Source organism: Poecilia mexicana, unplaced genomic scaffold (assembly GCF_051168715.1).
Source record: "Poecilia mexicana isolate PSO_F unplaced genomic scaffold, ASM5116871v1 scaffold_20, whole genome shotgun sequence".
NCBI lineage: Eukaryota > Metazoa > Chordata > Actinopteri > Cyprinodontiformes > Poeciliidae > Poecilia > Poecilia mexicana.
In genome coordinates this window covers 4,724,070-4,748,786 of record NW_028263389.1, presented here as the reverse complement: position 1 = coordinate 4,748,786, position 24,717 = coordinate 4,724,070, and the positions used below count along the sequence as shown (strand labels likewise).

General features: G+C 40.3%; 1 protein-coding gene across 2 annotated transcripts; it reads left to right on the top strand.

Annotated features, from left to right (window-relative positions):
- The first annotated feature begins 14 nt into the window (after positions 1-14).
- Positions 15-24,513, top strand: LOC106914579 (WD repeat-containing protein 37-like). 2 transcript variants are annotated; one of them, XM_088001549.1, is made up of 15 exons: positions 15-290; positions 2,045-2,337; positions 5,656-5,752; positions 5,846-5,941; positions 7,135-7,199; positions 7,478-7,561; positions 10,225-10,363; positions 10,454-10,525; positions 10,656-10,700; positions 10,834-10,910; positions 13,566-13,800; positions 14,499-14,640; positions 20,416-20,550; positions 21,176-21,290; positions 21,397-24,513. In XM_088001549.1, the coding sequence occupies exons 2-15, from the start codon at positions 2,185-2,187 to the stop codon at positions 21,526-21,528; spliced, it is 1,587 nt and encodes a 528-aa protein (XP_087857675.1). In that variant the 5' UTR covers positions 15-290; positions 2,045-2,184; the 3' UTR covers positions 21,529-24,513. The 2 variants fall into 2 exon arrangements, with proteins under 2 accessions (XP_087857675.1, XP_087857674.1); XM_088001548.1 differs by lacking the exon at positions 7,478-7,561.
- The last annotated feature ends 204 nt before the right edge of the window (positions 24,514-24,717 follow it).

Here is a 24,717-nt window from a genome sequence, read left to right as displayed (position 1 = left end):
ACAGATCATGTGGTGCGGAAGCACTTTTTAATATGCGATGTGTCAAATTTCGTAATTAAAATAGGCTATTTAAAATAAATAACGTTCCTTCAATGTTTAGAGTTAAACTAATATAACCTGGTGGAAATTTTGAAATTAAAAGACGCCCATTATAAAGCCCACTCAGCTTTCCCAGCAGCCATGAACGTCTGATAGCATAAAGGTGATATGTGGCAACGGCTATTTAAGCTAGCTTGTACAGCTCAAGGCTGTTGGAAGATGCTTTTGAAATCAGGAACACAGCAAAATTGGTGAGTGACAGTCTAGCGTCTACAGATATACAATTATTAGAATTCAAGTATTAGACTACTAGATGTATGTTACATTTGAACGTAACCTGTACAGCTTTGGGAAAATAGTCTAAAATGATATATGTAATCGCGCGCCATACTTCTATTTTCGGCTTGTATTTGCTTTGCTGTCCTCGGTCGGGTTTTTGAAATAAAACGACAATATCTCGATAATAACCTCTACTGTTTAGCTGAATGTTATACAAATTCTAAATAAAAGCAGAAGTATAATGTTTTAGCAAAGGTCGGGCTGTCTTTTAACAGGAAGTTTAGGGTTTTACCGGTGTGACACTAAATTCTGTGACCCATCACATTCTGCGACATTATTGGAACCTTTATTCGGCCACTCAATGACTGGAGGGATGTTCAGTTATTTTAAATCATAGTTGTATATCTCCTTTTTTCCGTAGCACGGTGTTATCTCATAATGTTTTATGTCTGATTGTGGCTGTGAAATTATTACATGAAAATAGATGTACAGTGATAAGTCCTCTGGGGATTTGTGTTATGTTTCAGGACGCGCGGACACACAAAAAAAGCTTAGGTATCTTTATGAAACAAAGTCAAAATGGGGAAGTGATTCTCTTTAACTCCCTTCCTTGACAGCAACTTCCTTCAGGTTAATTTATGTCGTAGACCGTTTCAGCACCTGGGTTATTTTGCTTTCTTTGCCATTATGTTGTAGATTTGCGGCTGTGTTGGAACCACTGACACAATTTCAGCCAAATTTTTCGCTTATACAAAGATTGAGTCAAGTTTGACTCTTGAATACTTAAGTATACAGGTGTCCACGTCATGGATCCTCCACCATTGTGTTCCACAGTTTAAATTAAGGTTTTATGCATGCCTCATGTGGTTTCTGGTCCAACTCTGCAGTCAGCATCTGTGGGTGCTAAGGATGTTCATGTAATTGTTTCTTTACCATCATTCTTCACATTAAAATGACATTGTTATGACACAGTAACTGAAAATTTTCCAGGCTTATCGCTTCACACATTATGTGTATCATTACTAGGCTTGCACCGATGTGAAACTGATCTAATCTAACTCCACAAAGATCTGAAAATCCCCTCAAGTTCAAAAATATGATTAGAAACACTTACTGTGTGCAGTGTTGTGGTATAAATCACACACAAGAAACAATATTGGTGGTGCTATGAATACTGTCACACTGTCACAACCAACCTAAAAATATATATATATATTTTAATCATCTTTATTGTTATCACAATAGTACCACAAAATATCGTGATAAAATTCTAAGTTCTGTACATTATCCTTAGCAATTCCTCCTGAGTAGGTCTGTCATGGTAACAAATTTTGCCGGATGAAAAATTGTATTGCAATAGTACTGTTTTGAGACCTTTTTCAAGTAATGCAATGGCATAATAACGCTAGAGAACATTCTCAAAAATCAATAAACTTTAAATTCTAAAGGACAATTAATACTGAAACTGGAAGACATTTTGAATATCCCAAATTAATAAACAAAACAGAAACAACAAATAAAATGAATTATGGAGTCTTTGTAAAAAATAAATAAAAGCAGTACAAAGGAAGAGATGAGAAAAAAAACATTAATCATACAAATGGAAATTATTGAACTCATTTTAATTTATCATGCTTTTAGTTGATTGTTTATTACAGCAGGCTTTCTCCTGAATTGTAAACAACCATTTCTAGCCCTGTTTTGTTTTTTTTTTTACCACCTACAGGTAGGTGGTGACAAGTGACAAAACCCAGCCTACCCACCTGCCAACCAGCGAGCCTGGCCCTTGTTTACCTGCTCCTCAGGTAGTTTGTAAGCAGGTAAGGTTGGGGGGGCGGGGTCAGGGCCTCACACGGGATAGGAGAGATGCCTGTGGAGGGCGGAAGCAGCAGTGGCTCGGCTTCGGCCGCACGTCACCCCAAGCAGAAGCGCAAGGCACACAGTTTGTCCATCCGGCGCACCAACAGCACAGAGGAGCGGCCACCGGGCATCCTGAGAGGAGACATGCTGGAGGGACAGGTCAGAGCAGAGGGGAGGAGTCCCTACATTTATTATTTTTTATCATTTGGAAATGTGATGTCAGGAAGTTTTTCCTTTTATTTTTGTTAAAATGAAAGTGAGTGCTACGGTATGTGGCTTTTTGTCAGCCGTGACCCTGCAGTGCCAGCCTGTTTAACAGCATTTTTAAGGTTTAATGGTAAGGCAACATTGACAACTTACTTTCTACTATCAGAGTTCAGTTTGTTCCCTTCAAGAAAGGAAAATGTTTAATCCGTACTAACTTAACGCCAATCGTTACAGAACGTTTACCATCCTAGGCGGTGACGCCTTTAGTTACTGATTTCAAGGGATCGACTGTAACGTTCCTCCACCGCCATAAAGTTGGTGATTAACTTGCTCCAAACCAGGTTATTTGAATTAAGTCTACAGTTTGATTTAGCTTTCCCACAAATGAAGGACAGACCGTTTTTGTCTTAGGAGTTGCTTCCTTAAAGCTTGTTCTGGTGACTTTTTTTTTTTTTGCCTTCTTTACCTCTCGGGCAATGAAAACGACTCTCTGTTTGATTAAGGACGCAGCAGTCGTTAACTTTTAGGAGGTGGCTGCAGTGCGATACAGCCTCACGCATTTCTGACTCATCATTTATTCTAACAGGTGAAATTGGTATCAGTGGAAAGTGCGCCTCAGCTCTCACTTTTTCCTTTAAATATAAAGCCTGAGCCAGTAAAACCGGAGCTCAGCTTGCCACCGCCGTGTCGTCTCATCAAGTTTTAATACGGGTCTGATTAGTCTTTTCAACAGTCCTTTTCTTTGCCGCCCTCTGTTTACGTACTACTTGCACATGCCCAGGCGGCTTTATGAGCCCAAACGGAACACAGAGCGGGTTTTATTCTCCTCCTCCTTTTTTTTTTTTTTTTTTTTTTTTTTTTTTAATGCTGGCATTATTGACCAAAGTGTGTCGCAGGCTGCAGGTTTAAGAGACTAAAACTAAGCAGCTTATAAGAACCGCCTGTTATTCCCTAATAGGTCTTCCACCCAACACCAGAGCATGGTGACATGTGGTGTTAACGTCACCGTAACTAACTCTGACCTTTGGTAGGCAAACATTTTGAATCGGTTGATTTAAAATCTTAAGATGCAGCCTTGTGTACTCTGGTAGCATTTTGCATTTTCATGGGAGCTGTGGTGGAGACTAGTGACCTGGATTTAACTGGGCACCAGCAGCAGGTTGACATGGAGGTAAGGCAGTTGCTGTTGGTATTGAAAGTAACTACGCTGGTTGTATTTGTCAGGAGATGTCTGCTTCATGCTCGGTGGGAAGTTTTTTTTTTTAATTGTTGTTATTATTTCATGACTCATTCACTTTTTCTCTCTGTGGTAGCGGTGTGTCATTTATCTTCTGTGCTGCTTTTTTCTACAAGTGTTACTGTGGCTTTTTATAAGTATTTATAACCCTTGAAGTTTCTCGTATTTTGTAAGGTTACGACAGCAAACGTCAATGCATTCCGTCAGGATTTTATGTGATGGATGTGAAATGGTGTGTGACTGGAAACTGGGAGGAAAATAAATAACACTTGGATAAAAAGTGTTGTGTACACTTCTATTCAACTCTCCAGAGTCAAAACTCCAGCTGCAAGACTTTTAGGAGTTGTCTCAGCCAAGTTTTGTCAAATCTCAAGTTGTAGCTACAGTGCTGAGCTTTCCCACTGATTTTTCTAATGCATTTCATTCTAATACATAAATGTGCTTTTAACTAAACAAAACCACTGCAGCTTTTGCTGTATGTTTAGACTTTAAGAGTCTTTCTGCAGAAAATTGACCTTCCACCTCAGATTCAGTTTTTTACACCCAGGTCTTCTAGGATTTTTCTGCATTTGTCTTTGTCTTGAATTTACAAAAAAAAAAAAAGATAAATAAATAAATAATAATTTCAGACCTTACAAGGTATTGGACACATGCAGATTTTCAATGGTTCATTACATTTAGTTTCATCTTAAATTTGGATTCTTGTTCGGTTATCGTTTCCTCCATACTTTTTTTTTTTTAATTAATAATAGTTAAGTTTCTGTGGAAACTTAACTATTGAACTTTCGTGTTGTGTTCAAGGAAACCTTAACTTAACACATTTATTCTTAAGTGAAACAGTTTAAAAGCTTGGACAACAAAACAATAACATCTATCATGATACAGGTTCGATGGAATCACTAGACTCCGATCCAGAACTGCACGGCATTCTGGGGGATGTAGGCAGAGGAACCGCTAGCAAAGAAAGGTTGAACTTACTCATTCTTTGGTTACCTAGCAACAACTTTTCTGTGGAAAATGCGCAACAGCTGTTTCGTGTTGCCCCCAACATGTTCGGGCGTACTCCACGGACATAATGCAGACTCAACGCGGACGTTCCGCACAAAGGTAAAGATTTTGTAACCGCGGACGCGTACTCAGCGACGTACGAGAAACCGTGTGCACGCCGAACTGTTTAGCATGCGACACCGAGCTGATAACGGCGCTATCCGCGCAACCAGTGGCAAGAATATGTAGTGCGACTGCTGCTTTTTGTTAAACATTGGATGGTGTGCGGTGGTGGATAAGAAGTGGGACTAGCTCATGAAACTTGCTGGTATTCACTCGGTTTGCGGAAAATTAAGGCATTTTGTGACGAGAAATGTAGTCGGTGGTCCACTATGAAATCTCCACCGTACGCAGACGGTGCGCGTGAAGTCTGCGCCGTCCACTAGAAAATGTGTCCACACTGTAGGCCTTAGGATGTGGGCGCTGTTTCATGTTTTGGCGCATAATTGCCGCTAAAAACAAAAAAGATGGGAAGAAGAGAATGAACAGCTCAAGAGGAAACTGGACAAAAAAGGGAAGGTTGACGGCATAAAAAAAAACATCAGTTGCCAATGCCGACTGATATGAAATGCGTATATATCATGATGTTTTTCAGCCATACTGCCCAGTCCTAGCTTTCACATTTCCACTTTAACCACAGCTCATTAATTTTTAAAATTAATTTATAACCAACCGTCTTGAAAAAATTCTGTCATTTACCTTGTGAAACTTGCAGAAATCCCTGGTTTAGCTTAATTCGTCTTTGAATGAACTCTGAACAATTTTGCTGCTAAAGAAAAGCATCCATGACGCCACCATGTTTCACTATTGAGTAGGTAGGACATGTTAAATACAGTTTTTCATTTGAACCAAAAAGTTCAGTTTTTGTCACATAAAATCCCAGCAAACTATATTGGCATTTGTCGTAGCAATATAACAAAAGGTGTACAAGCTTTGGAGGCATTAAGGATCTTGGATAACTTTTGATATATGTTTCATGTGTCCAGGACTCCAAGCTGCCCCTCGGCTTGCGGAACAACCTCCTTGACCTGTTTGGCCAGATCGAACGGGAATTTGAGAATCTGTACATCGAAAACCTTGAATGTGAGTTTACCTCCCTTCCTCCGTCAGGCCTCAGTTGCTGATTCACTACCCAGCGATCTCCGTTCAATCATTAATGCTGTGCCCACGTCGCAGTGCGCCGGGAAATCGACTCTCTCAACGAGCGTCTGACTGGAGATGGACAGGCCATCGAGGGGGGAGACCCCTCCAAGGGAGCCCTCAAAGCCAAAGGTGTGACATTTGTTAAAGTTGTCTTTGAAAATACATCCTCACAAGCCAATTAAATCAACTTGTTTAGTACTTTTTTTTGGCAACACGGCTCATTCAAACAAATGGGAGGCTCTATTGGAGCACATAAAGTTTCAGTTTTATTGACATTGACCAAGATAAAAGCGCAAACCACCTGTGAGGTATTGTATAAAAAGGTGTGACAGCCTTAAGCTACACACAATCTACATTTACTCTGTTTAAAAATGGGTAAAAATTCAGCTATTTTTGCAGTAGCATAACTTTGCTCAAACATCTTTTTTTTTTAAATCCCAGCCTCAAATCGGAGAACATTTATTCAATTATTTATTCCTGAATCCATTTAAAGCAGTCTGGATTAACAGTCGTTGGAGCTTTTTGGAGTTTTTCTTAAAGCTTTTAAAGTTTCGGTCATTTTCTCATATGAACATTTTCAAACATTTACAAGCCTAGATTGTCTAGGCAGTTTTCATACTCCATGACTTTATGATTCTTTTTAGCTTCTTTCTCTTCACCACCCTTCAAAATGGGCTTTACAAGAGAACATTTTAGTTTAAATTCATAAAATGAATACAACAAACATCTTAAGAGCAATAATTAGAAAAAAATAAACAACTGGAAGAGGATCTAAGTCAATCTAGAAAAAAAAGAGAAAATAATTTAAAATTATTGGCATGAAATGTTCTGCCTCTTCTTCTGATTACTGGAATAAGAATAAAGTATTTATTTATTTGAAGAGTTTTACAAAGCAGACACACTAGATGAGGCTAGGTGTGGCCATTTATAATGAAACATTTCTTATAATAAGATTTTTGATTTATCCTCGTCTCTGTTAATTTCAGTTAACGATGTTAAATAAAACAAAATCCCAGACAGTATGATCAGAAATGTTATTTTTACTATTTTGTGCACTATTTATCCCACAAGAGCATCAGTAAATATTGCTAAATTTGACAATATGATTAAATGCAGTTTCTGTTTGAGGTTTAGTGATGTAAAGCTCATGCCTAAAACTTATAGCAGTGACTTATGACGCCTGACGAATGCCACAACAAAGCTTTTTGTGTGTCTTTTTCTGTTGTTGTAAGTCTGGCCTCTGTAGCAGTGAAACCAAGCAGAGCGCTTGTCACTCACTTCGGCGTTTTTATTCATGGGTTTTCTGTGTCTGTGTCACACAGCCAGCCACAGCACCAGTCAGCTGTCACAGAAGCTGAAGACAACCTACAAAGCCTCCACCAGCAAGGTACCTGGCACGAGCCATGTTGGGCTGCTCCGCAGAGCACGACAGAGCTCTCATGTGTAAATATTTGAGCGGCTAGCATTCAGCTTCTCTGATGAGGAGGACAGGAGGAGTGGAAAAGCTTGTTCCACGTCCTCACAAAGTCAGAACGTAATCCTTGACTGTAAACCTACAGATTCTATCCCTTCCAATGAATGCATGCTGTTTATTTTTATATATTCCCCCCCCATATTAACATCCACAAAGTGACATTTTAATGTTGAATCTTTTTCCGAGGGTAGCGCTTGTACGCTTTCCAGGACAAAATAGGCGGAGCTCGCAACTTCAGCGTGCCCACCTGGGAGTTGTGGGGCGGAGATTCATGGGTAACCTCCTGAATGCTCTGTTTGTCGATGAGCGTTGAGCAGACGGCTGCTGGCTGAGTCGCATCTTAACTACAGTCTCACCTTGACTCCTGGTCTCTTTTCCACTCTGCGCCCTTCTTAGGAAACGACTCGGTGGGCGGCTGTAGCCGCCAAATGGTGAAGACGTGCGTTTATTTGTACGTTAGAGCCTAAATGTTTCAAACTTCTCTGTTATTCCAAAGTCATGACAAAACAAAGAGCTGGCCCAAATTAATTTGAGAGTAGAATTTAACTAATTAGTCTATTTTTAAGAAAAAAATTCAACAAAAAAAAAAAAACATTTAATTCCCTTCAGTAATATGTTTTGAAATGAACAACCTTTTGTCACAGTTGCTATAGAACCTAAACCACACCAGTTCTACCTAACTATTTTTAATGCTTATGGTGATTTGGTTACCCTGATATGCCACTGTTGTTTACAGTATAGATTTAGGTTACCATGCAGATTAAACTTTTTGATTATTCCTCTAACTGTATTTATGCGAGTGAATTACTATACTCTTTTCCTGACTTGTGAAAGTCAACACGTGCTTCACTTCAGTGGAGTGTTGTCTTCTCTTTTCCCCATTTTGAAAACTAAGTGTAATTGGACTCTGTGCAGTGTCAGGAGTTTACCACAGGAAGACAGAGAATCTTGCATTCCTTAATGGGCTTAAACATGTAAAATGCTTATTGCATTTCTCTCACAGGGATTTAAAGAGTCACCAGTTGCCTCAGATTTTTATTTACAAGAGTTTCCCATTCCCAAAAGGGCTGATTTATTTTATTACAATACTTCATTCATATCTTTACTTGTGTTGCTAATGAGAGTCGAAGGTTCTGTAGGTTTTGGTAATCGGACCAGGATTGAACCGTTCCGTGTGTCTCTCATTCTGTTATTTTGTACTCAGCTGTGCAAAATGGTATTTTTTTCTTTTTTACTCAACATAAATATATTAATCCGAGTGCAGCCAAATCCTTAGCTAGATAGAGAAACTGAATCCAGTTAAAAGACTAAAAACGGAGAACATGGGATCAAGGGAGGACAGCATAGATTAACCTCCTGTTAGACATGTCTGCTATCTGTTACACAGCTAATGCATCAGAATGTTGAATCTAATGTTACAATAAACTGAACTGCGGTAAAACTAATAATGTGCACTAACTCTGGGTTTGTTGGTCTGCTTGGTCACTTTTAACTAGAATGACCTATGCTGCTGCTGCTGCTTTTCTTTTTTTTTAATTGGTTCTGGTGTGGGCCAGCTGCCAGGGATCGAAGCCTGCTGATCTTGTCATGTGCCTCAGCTGTTGCGGCTCTGTGAAAATAGAAGCCGAACCTTCCTCTTGAGATTGTTTCTGTGTGGGGGGCCCTGCAGCAGCAAAGGCCGACGCGCAACCAGAGCACACGATATTTTTAGACATGCGCCCGTCTTATTTGGAGCTCCTGACGTGTAAGCAGAGCCGACGTTAATATTTGAGATCAGAAAAGTCGGGCACGCACACTCAGCTTTCTCTGTTTAAGACTTTAGAGTAGAATAGGTTAGCGGGGTTCTGTTGTTTGAACGTGGCATCCTTATTACAAGAACTCTAGCTTGCGTGTGCAGATCTGATCTCGTTAGAAACGCCACAGGAAGCAGAAGTCATGGAAATGCGTTTATAGCCGTCACCCTCTGTGAGGGAGCAGCAGAGCTGATTTTAGGTTTTTCACCAGGCTCTGATCTAAAGTTAACCTGCTGCAGAGGTGTTTCAGTGGAAAAAGCTGCAAAGCTGACCTTTACCCACAGAAGGCGACCAACTCTGCCCTACATACCAAATGCCATCTTATCTGTTGTTCTGCTTGGCAGAAAGCAGCACAATGCAATCAAAACATATTCAGCATGTAGACAGTTATCTGTTAAATCAACAGAGTATTAATATGCAGCTCAACTAATCCATTTACATATGCTTGTTTGTGTTTTTATTCTATTGGTGCATGCATTATATGTGTAACCATACAGTAGCTCTGAGAAGTATTTACACCACTTTTAGCTTCTGTTTTGTCTTTTATTGGGGTTTTATTTTGGTAGACCAACAGGAAGCAGTGAATGATTCTCAATGGGGGGGAAAAAGGAAAATTCAAATATAACATTGATAAATAACCAGTATATTCCCCTAACCTTTCAATGCTTTAAAAAATGACCACTTCTTCACCTCTGCTTCTGTTTCTGGAGGGTGAGGGGAGAGGGTTGGTCATGTGACAAGATTGTGGGGAATATAACTGAAACAAACGGCAAAAAGATGGAAATAAATATATGTTGCTAATGGCGACCTAGTTTTACTTATCAGACCTAGAACATTATTTTAAGAAAGACAAATACCAGCCAATACAATGTTGGTGCCAATATATCGCGCATCCCTGATATAAATACAAAAGCATGCCACACGTTTCAGATTGTGATTTCTAAAAACTTTGTGTTGGTCTAACAAAAATTTCCTATTAGGATACATGGAAGCCTGTGGTTGTAATGTGATCAAATGTAGCAAAGATTTAAGGTCTATCAATACTTTTTCAAGATGCTGTAAATGGTTACACTGTATGCAGATTCTAAACTCTGTCCTCTGCTCGTTTTCTTCTGTTCATCACTTCCTCGTCTCTTCCTCTGCAGATCGTCTCCAGCTTCAAAGCCACCACCGGCTCCCGTGCCCTGTGCCAGCTGCTCAAGGAGTACATCGGCCACCGGGACGGCATCTGGGACCTCGGCGTCACCCGGACTCAGCCCGTGGTGCTGGGCACCGCCTCTGCCGGTACACGGATCAACCGAAAGTAACCTCGTCGAGCCAGAATGGCTCAAATCTCCATGAAATTGAAATGATCTGATTCCCTTGTCCTCACAGATCACTCAGCTCTGCTGTGGAGCATAGAGACGGGAAAATGTCTGCTGAGGTATGCAGGCCATGCAGGATCAGGTATGTATAAAGAAATGAATGTGTTATGCTTTATCATCCTTTATCATCTTTCTGTATGCATAAGAAATAATCTTTCTGTCACTTTTGGAAGAAGATCTGAATCTTTGATAATTTTTCATCTCTGTTGCAGTCAACTCCATCAAATTTCACCCCACCGAGCAGATGGCACTCACAGGTATGGATCTGAATTCATAAAAGATTTTTTTTTAAAGATTTAAACAGAATCTGTGTCAACAGGTTTGATGTTTCCTGCCGAGTGTGTGGGTGGGAGTCTGTGTTGACGAGCTTTTCTTTGTGTTTTTGCTCAGCCTCCGGAGATCAGACGGCTCACATCTGGCGCTACATGGTGCAGCTCCCGGTGCCGCAGCCGCCACCAGATGTCAGCGTGAGTAACTTCGGACTGAGATTTTTGCTAAAACTAATAAAGATTTCAAGGGCGTGAGCTGAGAGCTCCTCGTTTCTGGTGTATAGATGGAACCAGATATTCACCTGAAATTTGGAGAAAGACGCACAATCTTGTTATTTCTGTTTGATAATAACTCGCTCAGTAGAATTGCGTTTAACAAGCTGTCTGCAGCCTTAAAGTCTTAAATTAATGTCTCTAAAATTAAGGACTTAAACTGTTTGAGTTTTTTGTTTTTTATTTAAAGTAAGTTGGCCTTAATTATGTTCATCACAGGTCATGGCAGGTTTTTTTGTTGTTGTTTTTTTCCTCATGGGATTTTGCGTTAGGCAACAGTTTCCATCGTGCTCAGACTTCATTACGTTGCTACTGCTAACTAGCTGCTAATTTATCCTTGCTAGCTATTTTCATGCTTACCATCGGTAAGTTCAAAATCCAAACACTCTATGTTTAGATTCATCACACCACCGAATATTTCTCCAAAAATTAAGGTGAATAATTGCATAAACATTCTTATTGTGTTTATGCTTGCTTTTAATTGCTAGAACAGATGAAAATGGCACCTTTGGATGTCTGGAAATTGTCCTCATTTCTCTTTTAGATGTATTGACTGATTTCTTTTGATTCCTCTTTTTTTGTCACGTGTTTGATATGTAGAAAATAAAATGAATCCACAGGAGTCTCCAATTAAGTCAAATGTTTTGAATAAACCTGTCAGGAGCTTAGAACGCCATGACATCATCATGTAGACTTTTGGTATTTTTAAAAACAGAGGAATACACTAAGATTAATAGAAGTTTAGTTTTATTTAAACTCCTATTTTTGATGAATGTAAAACAATTAGAGGTGTTCTGATCGATCGGCCACCGATCATAATCGGCCGATTTCCGTGGAAAAAGTGTATGATCGGTGATCGCCGATCACGGTCTCTTGTTGCCGATCACACAAACCGATCACCTGCATCTCATTTCGTAGCCTGCCTGTGCAGCTGGTCTCCTCTTTCCTTCACACTGCAAAAACGCGCAGCAACAAATCCTATAAGCGATGTGGTGTGGAATTATAACGCACTGAGTGAATGGGGAAGTTTGTGTGTTGCGGTTGAAAATTACTTCGGGGTGAAGCACGTCAAAATGCATCAACACAACAAAGCTAATACGACATAAAAACAATGCCATACTTGATGGAGTTTGGCTACATCGAGGCTCACTGCAGTAAAAAAGACATACGGAGGATCAGATAGCAGGTAAAGCAGCACACAGCTACAAACACTCACCCGGATTAGCATGACGGTCAGAAAGCTAAAGAAATAACTTGGAAAATTATTTAAGTCTTCGAGCTGCGATGTAAAACGCTGGTTCTGCTCTCCTGTTGAACCGCTGCTACGCTACAGGTAGTAATATTTCACAGACGGAGCTTCGCTTCTGCTCCACCTGGTAGTGACTCTCACACCGAACCTGCTTAAAGCTGCAGCATCTAACTTAAAAAAAAAAATTACATACGTATTAAAACTTTCGCTGTCCTAACATGAGACAGATAATCTCTGAAAAAATAATTGATCTCCTCTGCCTCCTCCCTGTTCTGCATAATTACTCCGCTCAGTCAGAAACAGCCACTCAGAACTAGCAGTAATCAGCTAGCCGCCATGCTATCAGGAAGATTTCATTCAGTAACTCAGGATTGTTTATTTTAATGGAACCTGTATTTGACTTTGAATGTTAAGTTTTATACTTTAATTTTTTGGCAATGTGGAGAGGTTTTATTTTGACTTTTTTGCATTATTTAGCCTCTTCAGAGCCTTCATATGTTTTCAGTCTGTTAAAGATATTACCAATAGCTAGGGTTGCCACCTTTCAGAAATCAAAATAAGGGACGCCCACCAATGCGCGTCGTCATAAGAGAGGGGGGAAGGGGGAGTGCTTTGACTAGGGTTCCCAAGGGACCAGTCCATAGATATTTAAAGCCAGGGCTAGGGGGATGCCAGGGGGGGAAGACTGCGGCGGCAGCGTGTCGGTTGGTATGTGTTACCCAGAAAGCAGTTGGGCACAATATTGCAACACCAACTCCGTGAGTGAAACAATGACTGGGGCAGCCTACTATATAAAGTACTCAGGGACCACTTCCTTATTTTTAGACATACACATTTGTAGAATACGGAACAAATCGCATCCCGTATCTGTTCAGTACGGGACGCAACATTTAACAGCCAAATACGGAACGGTTCCGTATTTTAAGGGATGGGTGGCAACCCTACCGATAGCAGGACAATTTGCACAATGCCTGTTTTGTTTTTTTCTTGGAAAAAGTGATCAAAAACAAGTTTTTGTCTAAATTAAGGTGAATTCATGATTCCTTTTTCCACATGATGTAACCGGTAGTGCTTATGATTAAAAAAATTATAATTATGTGATCGGTATTGGTGATCGGCCCTCGTGGTGATCGGAATCAGAATCGGCAGGAAAAAATCTGATCGGCACATCTCTAAAAACAATAATTTAAAAATCTGTGAAAAAAACATCTCATTATTCTGTCTTTTATCCCAGAAATAGTTTTTGACAATAACTGATCAAAAACCAGGAAGGTTTAGTCTGTTCACTGTGTGCACACATCTACTTTCAACCATATCTTGTCCTTCTGCAGGCTCCGTGCGACGACGACCAGGACTCATCCGACAGAGAAGAGGGCGAGGTGGACGGAGACGGCCCCTCTGAGGTCCCCACGGTCCGCGTTGCCACAGCAACCCTGAAGAGCCACCAGGGCGTGGTGATCGCAGCCGACTGGCTGGTGGGAGGCAGGCAGGTGGTGACGGCTTCGTGGGACCGCGCTGCCAACCTGTACGAGGTGGAGACGTCCGAACTGGTTCACACTCTGACCGGTATGAACTTGCTGGTGGTTTGGATCATTGTACAGCAGAGGGAAAATGTTTTAGTGGATATATTCTGTACGGACACTTGGTCGTGAGTGGACGATTCAGTTGGACAGAGGACAAAACGTTCTGTTTGTGGCCTCTTTAGCTTTTGTTCAAGGATGTGAAAAAAGTCCAAATTTGAACTTTTCAGCCTAAATTTGAAACATTTCTGTCATCAGTGAAACAGGGTGGTAAGGTGGTTCGCTGCACAGACACAAAATCTTATCAAGTATTATATGGTCCATTTTTGTAGTGCAAATCTCTTAGAATACTTGGAATAAAACAAAACTAATTTACAAGTAATTTTTCAGTAAGACTCAGAAGGTTGTTTTAAGTCAGTAATTCCTTAATATTGATTTTACAAAGTAGTAGATTTTGTGTTTTTGCAGTGTTCTCTTAGCATAAAGGAGCAAGCAGGTTAGAAATGATGGAAAGATTAGTCAACAGGGCTGAAAACAAATGAGAGAAACAGATTTCAGATTCTGAAAATGTCAAAAAAAAACATTTGTTGATCTATAATCATTCACATCTTGATGAAGGTTTTGAAGTGTGTGTTTGTAATGTTACCAAAAGCTGAGCGGTTTATGGGGTGTGTGCTCACAGAAACAACAGAAAAGCCAGACGGGACTCTGTTGTCGTAAATCATTCTGTTTGTGTTTGTGCAGGCCATGACCAAGAGCTGACCCACTGCTGCACCCACCCCACCCAGCGCCTGGTGGTCACCTCATCCAGGGACACCACCTTTAGACTGTGGGACTTCAGGGACCCGTCCATCCACTCTGTCAACGTCTTCCAGGGACACACAGAGTGAGTCCACATCGGTTTTTTTCCTCTCTTCCTCTCTCACAGATTGGATCTTCTTGGGGTTTTTTTGTTGTTGTTGTTTTTTTATTTTTTTTTATTGTGGCTTCAGGGTTTGAGAGTCTGTCCTCCCATTTCATTCACACATCCATTTGCCTGCAGCCCAACGTTCAGTAACACTTTATTAGAAGGGATGTGCACAAGACTGACATGACACTGTCATAAACATGACATAATGACTATTATGAACATCTACTAGTCTTCATGAATGTTTGACTGTTATGAAGTGTCATTCGGTAAATGATGACACTTTGAATGTAAAGTTGTGCTAAAATGTGCATAAAAAGTCAGTTAAATTGCCAACTTCGCATTCAAAGTGTCATTAATTACCAAATAACACTTAATGACAGCAGCCATAACCATTCATAAAGACACCTTCATGTTCATAACAGGTGTTGTATTAAGTTTATGACAGTATTATGTGATTGAGTAGAAAGTGTTACCAAACTTTCAAACTTTGAACCTTGGTTGCGACTGATTTGCAGCCAAATGTCCACTAGGTGGTGCTGTCTCATCCTCCAGCTCTTCGATTCCCCTCCAGTTCCCTTCTTCCTCTTTCCTTCAGCATTAATCTGCAGACCTTATTGCTCTAAGCCAAATCCTCCACTTGCCTTTCATTCATTACTGAGCACTTCTCTTCACTCCGACAGTTTGCGTCTCTGTTTCCTATCGCTACCTCTCTTTCTCCCCCGCTCTCCTGTTCATTTATCTGTCCGTTTCAGCGTTAATCCCCCCACTCTGTGTAATTTGGCTCTTCGCTTGCTGTTAACACTCAATTGCAGCCGCCCGTTTCAAAGTGACGGCTGTCAGGCTCGTCTGTGGCTTTTAGCCGCGCTGCTCTTTAAAAGCCGTAAGAGGAGGGGTTGTGTTTGCGTCTGTGTGTGTGTGTTTATGCGCATGTCTACACGCGTCCGCTGGCTGCTGCTCTCTGGCAGCCTTTGATTGCAGGCGAGGGATTATGTCGAGCTCATTACGTACAATCCCAACATGAATAATTCCTGCAGATCCCAGACTAATTCCCTCCCATAGACAATTGCAGTAATGAGATTAGACTCCAGTGTTTCACAGTTAACATCCCCGCCTCCTCTCCTCCGTCCTTATGTCCTTCCCATGAGGCCTCTTTTGCCTCTCGCCCTTCCTGATGTGTTCAAAGCACCAAACCCTCCAAAACATGTAAATACGACACAGATTTCTGTTTTATAAACAACAAAAATCATTCATCTGCTGCTTGTTAAATAATCATGTGCTTGAATTAACTCTACTGTATTATTCAACTGCTAACTTGGAGCAGGTCGAGGCTTTATTTTACTGCTGCTAATTGCAGGAATTGTCTGAATACTGTAAGCTGATCTGTAGGCTTAATGAAGAGGCCTGTCATAACAAATTTGCTGGATGATAAATTGTCTCAGAAGTTATTGCGATAAACAATAGTATTGTTGTTTTGACTCTATTTTCAAGTAATATCATGCTAATAGCATAATTATACTAGAACATATTCTTTAAGATCAACAAACTATCAATTCTAACAAACATTTAACAATGGAACTGGAAGACATTTTAAATGTCCAAAAAAATTAAAACAATAGAAACAATAAATAAACAATAAATAAGGTGAATTATAGACCTCTGCAACAGGTCTATTAGAGTTTATTATGAGTACTGATATTTGAAAAAGATGCCAGTAAAAAGAGAGGAGAAATGGATCCATAGCTACATCTAAAAAACTTAAATTATTGGGAAAAAGTTCAATATTTTTTGTCACCGATTCCAGACAAAAAAAAATAAAACGGAGTTGGGGCTGAAATGATTAATCACATTAAATATGATTAATCAGTTATTGACATGATCGTAAACTAATTCAGTAATCAATTAGTCGTCAACTCTTCAACATATCCAGTAACTAAGCCAAAACTGTACAAAAAAAGTAAAATACTACATAAAAATATTTTGCATTTAACAGAAAAAATTATTATTTTTTTGTCTGCAGAAATGTCCTACCAGAACTCCTCACATGACGTAGATTTAGCTTCACCTGGTTCAAATTCTGTATTAATAAAAATAAAAACAAAATTTCATATTACAGATGCCCTTTACCATACTGATTATTAATTGTTAATGTTAATCAAGAAATCTATATGATAAAGGAATGTACTACTGCAATTTAGATGATGAAATGTTTGTTTTTCTTGTTAAAAACTGAATTTAATTGTTTGCATCTTTTAATGTATTTCTAATACTGTGTTAAAAAAAGGCATAAATGGTTAAATAAAAAATCAGCAGAAAGCGACATTCGTCATCTGAATAATTGATTTAACATTTGAATTTTGAGACATTGTGGAGTTTAATGATCTGGAGGCTATAATCATCATGGCTTGTAGTCTTTTTAATCCTTCTTATATTTAAACCAAAAATACATGAAGTAGCTCGGGGAAGAAGAAGCAGTTTATAAAATCTCCACTTTACGTTTGGATGAGGACCAGATGGCTCATCTTGAGTTCCAAACATCAGTGAAAGCACAAAAACTTCAATCGTGTCCCTTTATTTTTTTTTTTAAGTAGTCTGAAATATGCTGTAATAAAATGTTTGAATGCATCAGATTTACCATTTTTCCATTGAAGATGCTGATGAATTTCTGTTTCTTTTCCCCAATCAGGTAGAAATTCTTAAATAAAGTTGATATTTTAGATTGAGAACAGATTGGATCCACTCTTTGGGTCCTACATGTCAGCAGCGAGCTACATCCACTGCCGTCTCTCTCTCGTTTCCTGGGATCTTCCTTGTGGCATAATGTGGCAACATGACTGACATAAACACGCCATCATTCCTGTGAAAAGCTGCAGTCGCAGAGATAAATGAGAACGGTTTAATAGAGGCAGTGCAGGCTGAGGGCCGGGGGTGGGGGGGGGGTGAAAGCCTCCCGTTTCCACCGCCTTCACCGGCAATTACGGCTAACGCTGGCTGACAGCGGAGCGCGGCGGCTAAAAGTGCAGCATCCACCCTCCGTCCCACCGCCCCGCCATAATTGCAGTGTAATGACAACGGCGTGCGAGCTAACAAAACGGCCGAGAGCAAACGAGAAACGACAGCGCACTTGCTCTACAAACGGGATGCCATGTCGGGTTTGTCTCCCCTCCCGTTGACGGCTTCCTCAGACATTCTGATTGCGCTCCACAGAGTGTGTGCGCGCGCACGTGTGTGTGTGTTAGATGCAGATCTGATATCTCGTCTCTCCTGAGGAATACTCCAGCACTTCAGGGACTGTCAGCTTTGCTGCAGCGCTGGAGAATTAACACAAAGCTGCAAAAGCACTTAGTCTCCATCTGACTGGTTTCATTTACATCTGTAGCTTTTATCTTTAAATACCAACAGTTTAAGATCCATATAATTCAACATCAAAGTAGATAAAAACCCTCCGTTCATCCTGAGGAATTAAAAGCTCTGGTTTCTAGTGAATTGGTGATTGTCAACTTCTCAAAAACTTTAAATTGCCATAAGGAAAAAATATCTAATTTCTGATTAAATTTTGTCAGTGAGTTGGCAAACAAACAGTTTAAGCAACCCAAACTGACCAGACTAAGATGATCTATGAGAGAAGTAACTGTTTGCATGTCTAAACACAAAAAGCCATGTGTGGCAAAACAACCCATCACCACACATCAGCCTGAGTAAACTACATTTACATTGAAACATGGTGATGACAGCGTCATGCTGCGGGTTGCTCTTCTTCACTTATCCAAGACTTTCTCTTCATCTATTGCATAGAATCCCAATTAAATCTATTTGGGCAGTGACTTTTAATGCGTTAATTCTGATTAATTATATATTTTTTACCTTTTTTTTAACACAATCAAGAACAAACAAAGGTTCCAACTGGAACTTTGTATTTGCTCGTTTCTGGTACGCCCATAAATCTGACACACGAGTGACATCTGCTGATGACAACAATGGACGACAAAGCTGCTTGTTTTGGCCCTGTGGGAGCAACAGACTGGTAACATAAACAACTTTGTATATTTGTCTATTTATTCAATAATTTAGCAGCAAAAAAAGTTTCTTTTAAAATGGAAAATAATGTTTAATTTGTCAGTGTATATAGGTTTTGATTAAAATACAGTTACTGCAATTAAGTAATTAGACGCAGCAATTAACTCAAATAAAAATCATAATGGACTCCCAGCAGTGAAATGCACTCAGCCTTGATTCAATTTAAAAATTCTGTCATGACAGGATTGCATCATTTTTTTTGTATATACAGTTATTAATATTTAAAAAAAAAATCTCACTTTTTCTCCACTAATGTCGGTGAGATGCTTTTACATTTGTAATCTTTTTTATTTTTCCTCGGGTCTTTCAGTCTCTTGACCTTGGCTGTCAGAGACCAGCCGAGCGTTAAGTACCACCAAACTCCTTCTTCCCCCCCTTTTCCTTCCTCACTGTCGTCGTGAGAAACCCTTTAACCTTAATCAACCTTATAATCAATTACCTTGTCTGATTACGCTGCGTGCTCACCTCCCATCATCCCCTCCACGCCGCTTGTATTCCCAGCTGGGCTGTACCCTTCAAAGTCAGGAGGTGCCAGTATCGGCGCAGCACTTTCCTTGAGCCCCAGCCCTTAATGGGGCCAGGTTTGGGTGCCTAATTAGCCTGTAATGGCATGTCAATTTGAATTAAAGGGGTGGTTCATTTAAACAGGACAGACTAGATGTAGAAGCTGAAAAGGAGAGGTGTGATGGAACACTGTTTACTATAATTATTTCCTTCTTTTTATTTTATTTTATTTTTTGTATGTTTCGCTCCATGAATGGACGGGAACAAAAGGGAAAAACTGAACGTTTCTAATAGTGAATAAAATTACGAGCGTGTAAGAATAAGCAAGTTGTTGTAGGTCTGATGTCTTCTTTATGTTTTAGACTTTTGTTTCTAATTTTTCGGGTTCACATTGCACGTTTGGACAAACATTCCCTCTGGTTTCTGCTCTCTCAGTTCAGACAGTTACGTGTAACGGGACCGACTGGAGATCCTTCACACCCACAGCATCACCAGGCGCTGCGGCTCTTTGAGGATAATTAGACAACATGAGTTATGACAACATTTAATTTTCCCTTTAGAATGAATAAGGGATTAAGAGAATTCAGTCTTGACGAATAATGGATCTGATAGTCGAGTTCTGAAGCTTATTTGCATTCAGTTTGTTATAGAAATGGATTCAGTGGTTTCATGTTCATCGTATCAAGAAGAAGAAAATGTTGAGGCCTAAGAGAACGAAAAACCATGTGAACTAAATGCTGTAAGGAGATTTTGTGTTGCTGGTAATGAATAATAGTTTTGTTGTTTCTGTGTTGTTGTTGTTTTTTATTTTTTGCCATTCTAACATATGTATATACTTTTAAATAATAAGGAAAAGGGGAGTACTCAGCCTCTCACCCCAACATTACCTGTAAAATAAAGGTATTTCCCTCTCCCTCAACTAGATCAGTATTTAAAGGAACTTATGTTTTGATTTGATTATATTACAATAAAATAGCTTTGTTACATCCCAAACACCTTTTGTGAATTTTTTTTAAATATATATAACCGTCGGATTCTGACAAGTGAGAGATCCACCCTCTCTTCAAGACCTGAGGTCTAAAGCGAGGTTTTCTCTGCGTTTTGCAGAAACTGCTTCATAAGTGACTGTTTCCTCTTCCTGTCTGACCGTCCCGCTCTGTCCTGCTTCTGCAGCACCGTGACGTCCGCCGTCTTCACCGTGGGGGACAACGTCGTCTCTGGAAGCGATGACCGCACTGTGAAGGTGTGGGACCTGAAGAACATGCGATCGCCCATAGCAACCATCCGTACCGACTCAGCTGTCAACAGGTGGGTGAAAGGCGTCGATTTTAAAAATTGTCGTGCTGAAAGCGTGTAATCCAGGACCGGACCCAGCAGTGTGTTTCTTAGGGGAGAATCGCAGATTATTAATGCATTACATCTGTGTAGCATGAAGTTTGATATTAATATTTACATCTGCTGTAGTTATTTTTTTTGGAGGGGGTAGGGATAGATCGTAAAAAAAATGTGAAAATATTTTCCAGTTTTCAGATCTGCAGATTTCGTTTAAAGAAATGAGAAGTCAAGTTTCATTTTGTGTTCAAAGTTGTATTTTTATTAGATCCGTTTCAATCCAATTGCAGCAGTCAGCTGTCAGCATTGAGTTTATAACGCTCCTCCAGTCTGAGCACAACCTAAAAATGCTGCAAAACTGCTGAAACACTGAGTTCCTTTAAATCGAGACTGAAAACCTCATGAATTGTAATCCGTTTTCCAACTTTTCATCCCTTTATTTTGTCCCTGCAATGTAAGGTTTCTCACTCGTTTTTATTTTGTCGACTCAGATGAGAAATTGTGACCCTTGGAATAAAACATCTTTCATAAATTGACATACCGTTGAACCGTTTTTTCCAAAGAGATCTACTTCACAGTGCAACTTTGTGTGATGTTTCAGGATAAGCGTCTCGGCCAACCAGAGGATCATCGCCCTGCCACACGACAATCGACAAGTCCGCCTGTTTGACATGAGCGGGGTGAGGCTAGCCCGACTTCCACGCAGCAACCGGATGGTAAGGAGAGAACGAAAGCGGGACTAGAAATGACTGCTGCATCACATCTGCTTTTTTTTTTTTTTTTTTTAAAGAAAAACCATCGTAAATATCTGCATGTGTGCAGGGTCATAGGCGAATGGTGTGCTGCACAGCATGGAACGAGGAGAACCAGGCGTGCAACTTGTTCACCTGCGGCTTCGACCGGCAGGCCATCGGCTGGAACATCAACATCCCTGCCCTGCTTCAGGAGAAGTGACCCATCCAGACCCCGCCCTTTTTATTTAGCATGGACTGTGATTCGTGCCATTTCTGTGTGGAACTACATGTTTGGTTTTGTGTGTGTGTGCAGGCGGTCACTCATGTCACCGTTTTTGTTTTTTTCTTTTTAGTCATTGCCAAATAGCTTCTTCTGCATGCTAGACGACCTCGGTTTGCAGACGCTGCTTCAAAAGCAGTCGGAAAACAATCTGTAGAGTATGTATATAAGATGTTGTGGCCTGATTAAGTGACAGATTCAGTGTCTTAGCCGCCTTCTGGGAGGTGCAGTTTGTTAAATATGGCAGAGCTGTGAGATGTTTTTATCCTTCTGGAGCGTTTCCTGTCACAGAACCAAACATATCGCGACGTACGTCTGCCACGTCTTAAAACGGAGAGCTCAGCAGACAGAGATCCGGATCCCCGCCTCCTCTCTTCAGTTCACGGTTAGCCTTCGTGTTTCCAGATCTCACTTTCTGTTACTTGCCTTGTTCTATGTTTACATAGGAGATTTTTTAAATATATAGAGAGATTTATTCTGGCAGGATGAAGAGGTGTTGAAGAGCGACGCAATAATGGAGAAACGACGGCACTTAACCAGACCACAAATCCTCCAGCTGTCTGTGAAAGTCATTAGAAAACCCAACGTGTTGCTGTTCTAGAGGCCCACATAAGTTTGCGTACGGTCATGCAGTAGAGCGGGATGAAGGGTTTTTAAAAACAATAATTGGGTGTGCTAGCTTGAATTTACAGAGTTTTCGATGTCGTGTACGCCACGTTGGCAGATGGATAGTTTCCTGGCACAAACTGCATTGAAGCAGGTCAGGGTCAGAGGTTTGACTTGTTTGTACATCAGTCAGCTCTATCCAGTCATCTGGTCTGAACACTCGGTTGTATCCAAGTTGAGCCAAATCTTCACCATCTTGTGGAAGGAAATCAGCCAGAATGTTGAAGAACAACCCAACAAGGCCCAGGCATCCGCGCCTCCGTCCACAGTGATGGTAGTTTGATATCGGTGGCCATTGACGATGAAAGCAGCCACAGATACTCTCAGATAAGTTGCAGGTTGAGGTGAAACGTATTTGGTGGACTCAAAGGCTTGAACATCAGCTCAACAGTGGCTTCCTCGAAACATGGACACGACGACCCCAATCTGTGCTTAAAGCTGCAGTATATGTAGCTATTTATTTTTAAAAATGTTTTTTACGTATTTGTTTGAACTTTCGCAATGTTGTGAGAGTATAACATGAGACGGATAATCCACCTCCTCCGACTATTTCTACAGCCAGCTGCAGAAATACACAAGGCAGTCAGAAACAACCAATCAGAGCCAGGAGGAGAGTCTTAGCACTGTCAGTCAAGCTCATGTATGCGCTGCTTATGTCCTTCCCTATTGCTCTCTGCTAAACTACAGCAAATTCCCCTCAACATAGCCTGCCATAAATGCTAAAGCTAGTTAGCATGGCTACCGTGATGCATAAATAGTTTTCCAGGAACAGTAAGGTATTTGCTGCACACTGAGCAGCAAATAGACGAGGTTGATTGACAGCGCTGGTTGTTTTTGACCAGGAACTGTTCAATTTGCAGATGGCTATAAGAGCTTCTGTTTTATTTTTTTAATATTATTATTTTTTATTTATTTATTAAGATGATCTGTCTCATATTACATTGTTACAGTATGGTGATAGAATTAGCAAATACAAAATATATAATATAATATAATAGTAATATAAAAAACCCAAAATATTTTCTATAAATTTGCATACTGCTGCTTTCATTTCCTGTGAAAATCACAAATCCAACCAGAATTATGCCAGAGTATCATTTGCTACAAATGCATGTAGTTCAGGTGCAGCTTTCTTTGCGACCATTAACCAAATATTTTGCTCCCAACAATACTGTAAATTCAAACTTCTGCACTCTTGTTTTTAAAAACTCACTGAAGTTGGATGTTGAATCAAAAGCTAAAAAGCATAAAGATCAAAACATTCATGCCGATGGCCGTATGTAAACTTCTGACCTGAACTGGACTCGCTCCTCTTTTTGCCACCTCAGAACTTGTGTTGCTGTTGAGTCGTGAGCCCAAACAAAGTGAACCGATGTGGTTGGTGTGTGTGCTTCAGTGGTTTTCAGCTCTGTACCGTGTTGCACCTATCTGTCTGTCTTTAAAACAAAAAAGAAATAGAAGCAATACTCAGCTCCTTAATGTTACTCATTCACAGAGTGATGTTGTTTGTGTTAAACCAGGTGACTGTGTCTTTAAAAGACACTGGACTTTCGCTGTCAGGGTACTGTGCTCCACCGGATTCCTGAAACATGCTGTATGTTACATGTGCAATGTCCTGAACTGAAGTCATGCTGTTTTTTTTTTTTTTTTTTTTTTTTTTAAATCTCCTTCAGATGTTTAACTTATTCCAGTGCTGTAAAACTCCATAAAACTGCCTGTATATGTGACCGGTGTAGATCCCGTGTTCAGAATCACACGTCACTGCTGTTTCCTCCAACAAGAAGAACCAGGATCACATTGTAAAGTAGCATGAACCTGACAAATGTCGGACCTGAATTAAAATGCCTTACTACTGCACTGAGGCGTATGACTTTCATCCGTCTGTGGCTCCTCCACTTGTTTAATAAGTAATTGTGCTTCAGACAGGTTTGCTTTGTCCGTGTCTGTCGTTGGGGTAGCTGTGGGGACTCGTGCCCGGTGGTATCAGCGTCCCACTGCTCCGCAGGCGGAACGGTAAGTTCAGAAAACGCAGCGCTTCTGAATAACCAAACTGGAGGAAATCAGATTTTCAGATTGCTACATTAAATTACAGCCAGACTGCGGGAGTAAAATCTACATTTCTAAAGTGGATCGGCTTTTGGCTCACTGGAGTGAATTCATATTCGCCTAACTTCATTATGCGATCTTCTTTGCATACTTTGTGATGCTGTGTTCTCCCTGACACTTTCCAATAAAAAAAGATGTGATTTCCTTTTGCTACCGCTGCGTCTCTCTCTCATCTTATTCATCCCACACTTTTTTTGATTCACTTCAATGAGGCTGCTATCGCTCAGAAAATTACGTTTTTATTCATCTGCAAACCTGGAACTACTGATGTCTGTTCATGAGGATTTTTTTTCTTCAGAGCAAAGGAAGCGTAACCCTCTTTCGGTTTAAGGTTTCTCTTAAAACATCAAAATAGGA

Excerpts from the sequence above, each read along its gene's own strand:
- LOC106914579 (XM_088001549.1), top strand. The coding sequence starts at position 2,185 with ATGCCTGTGGAGGGCGGAAGCAGCAGTGGCTCGGCTTCGGCCGCACGT. Across the intron at positions 2,338-5,655 it reads GAGACATGCTGGAGGGACAG|GACTCCAAGCTGCCCCTCGG; the intron begins GTCAGAGCAGAG and ends TCATGTGTCCAG. Across the intron at positions 21,291-21,396 it reads TTCCACGCAGCAACCGGATG|GGTCATAGGCGAATGGTGTG; the intron begins GTAAGGAGAGAA and ends GCATGTGTGCAG.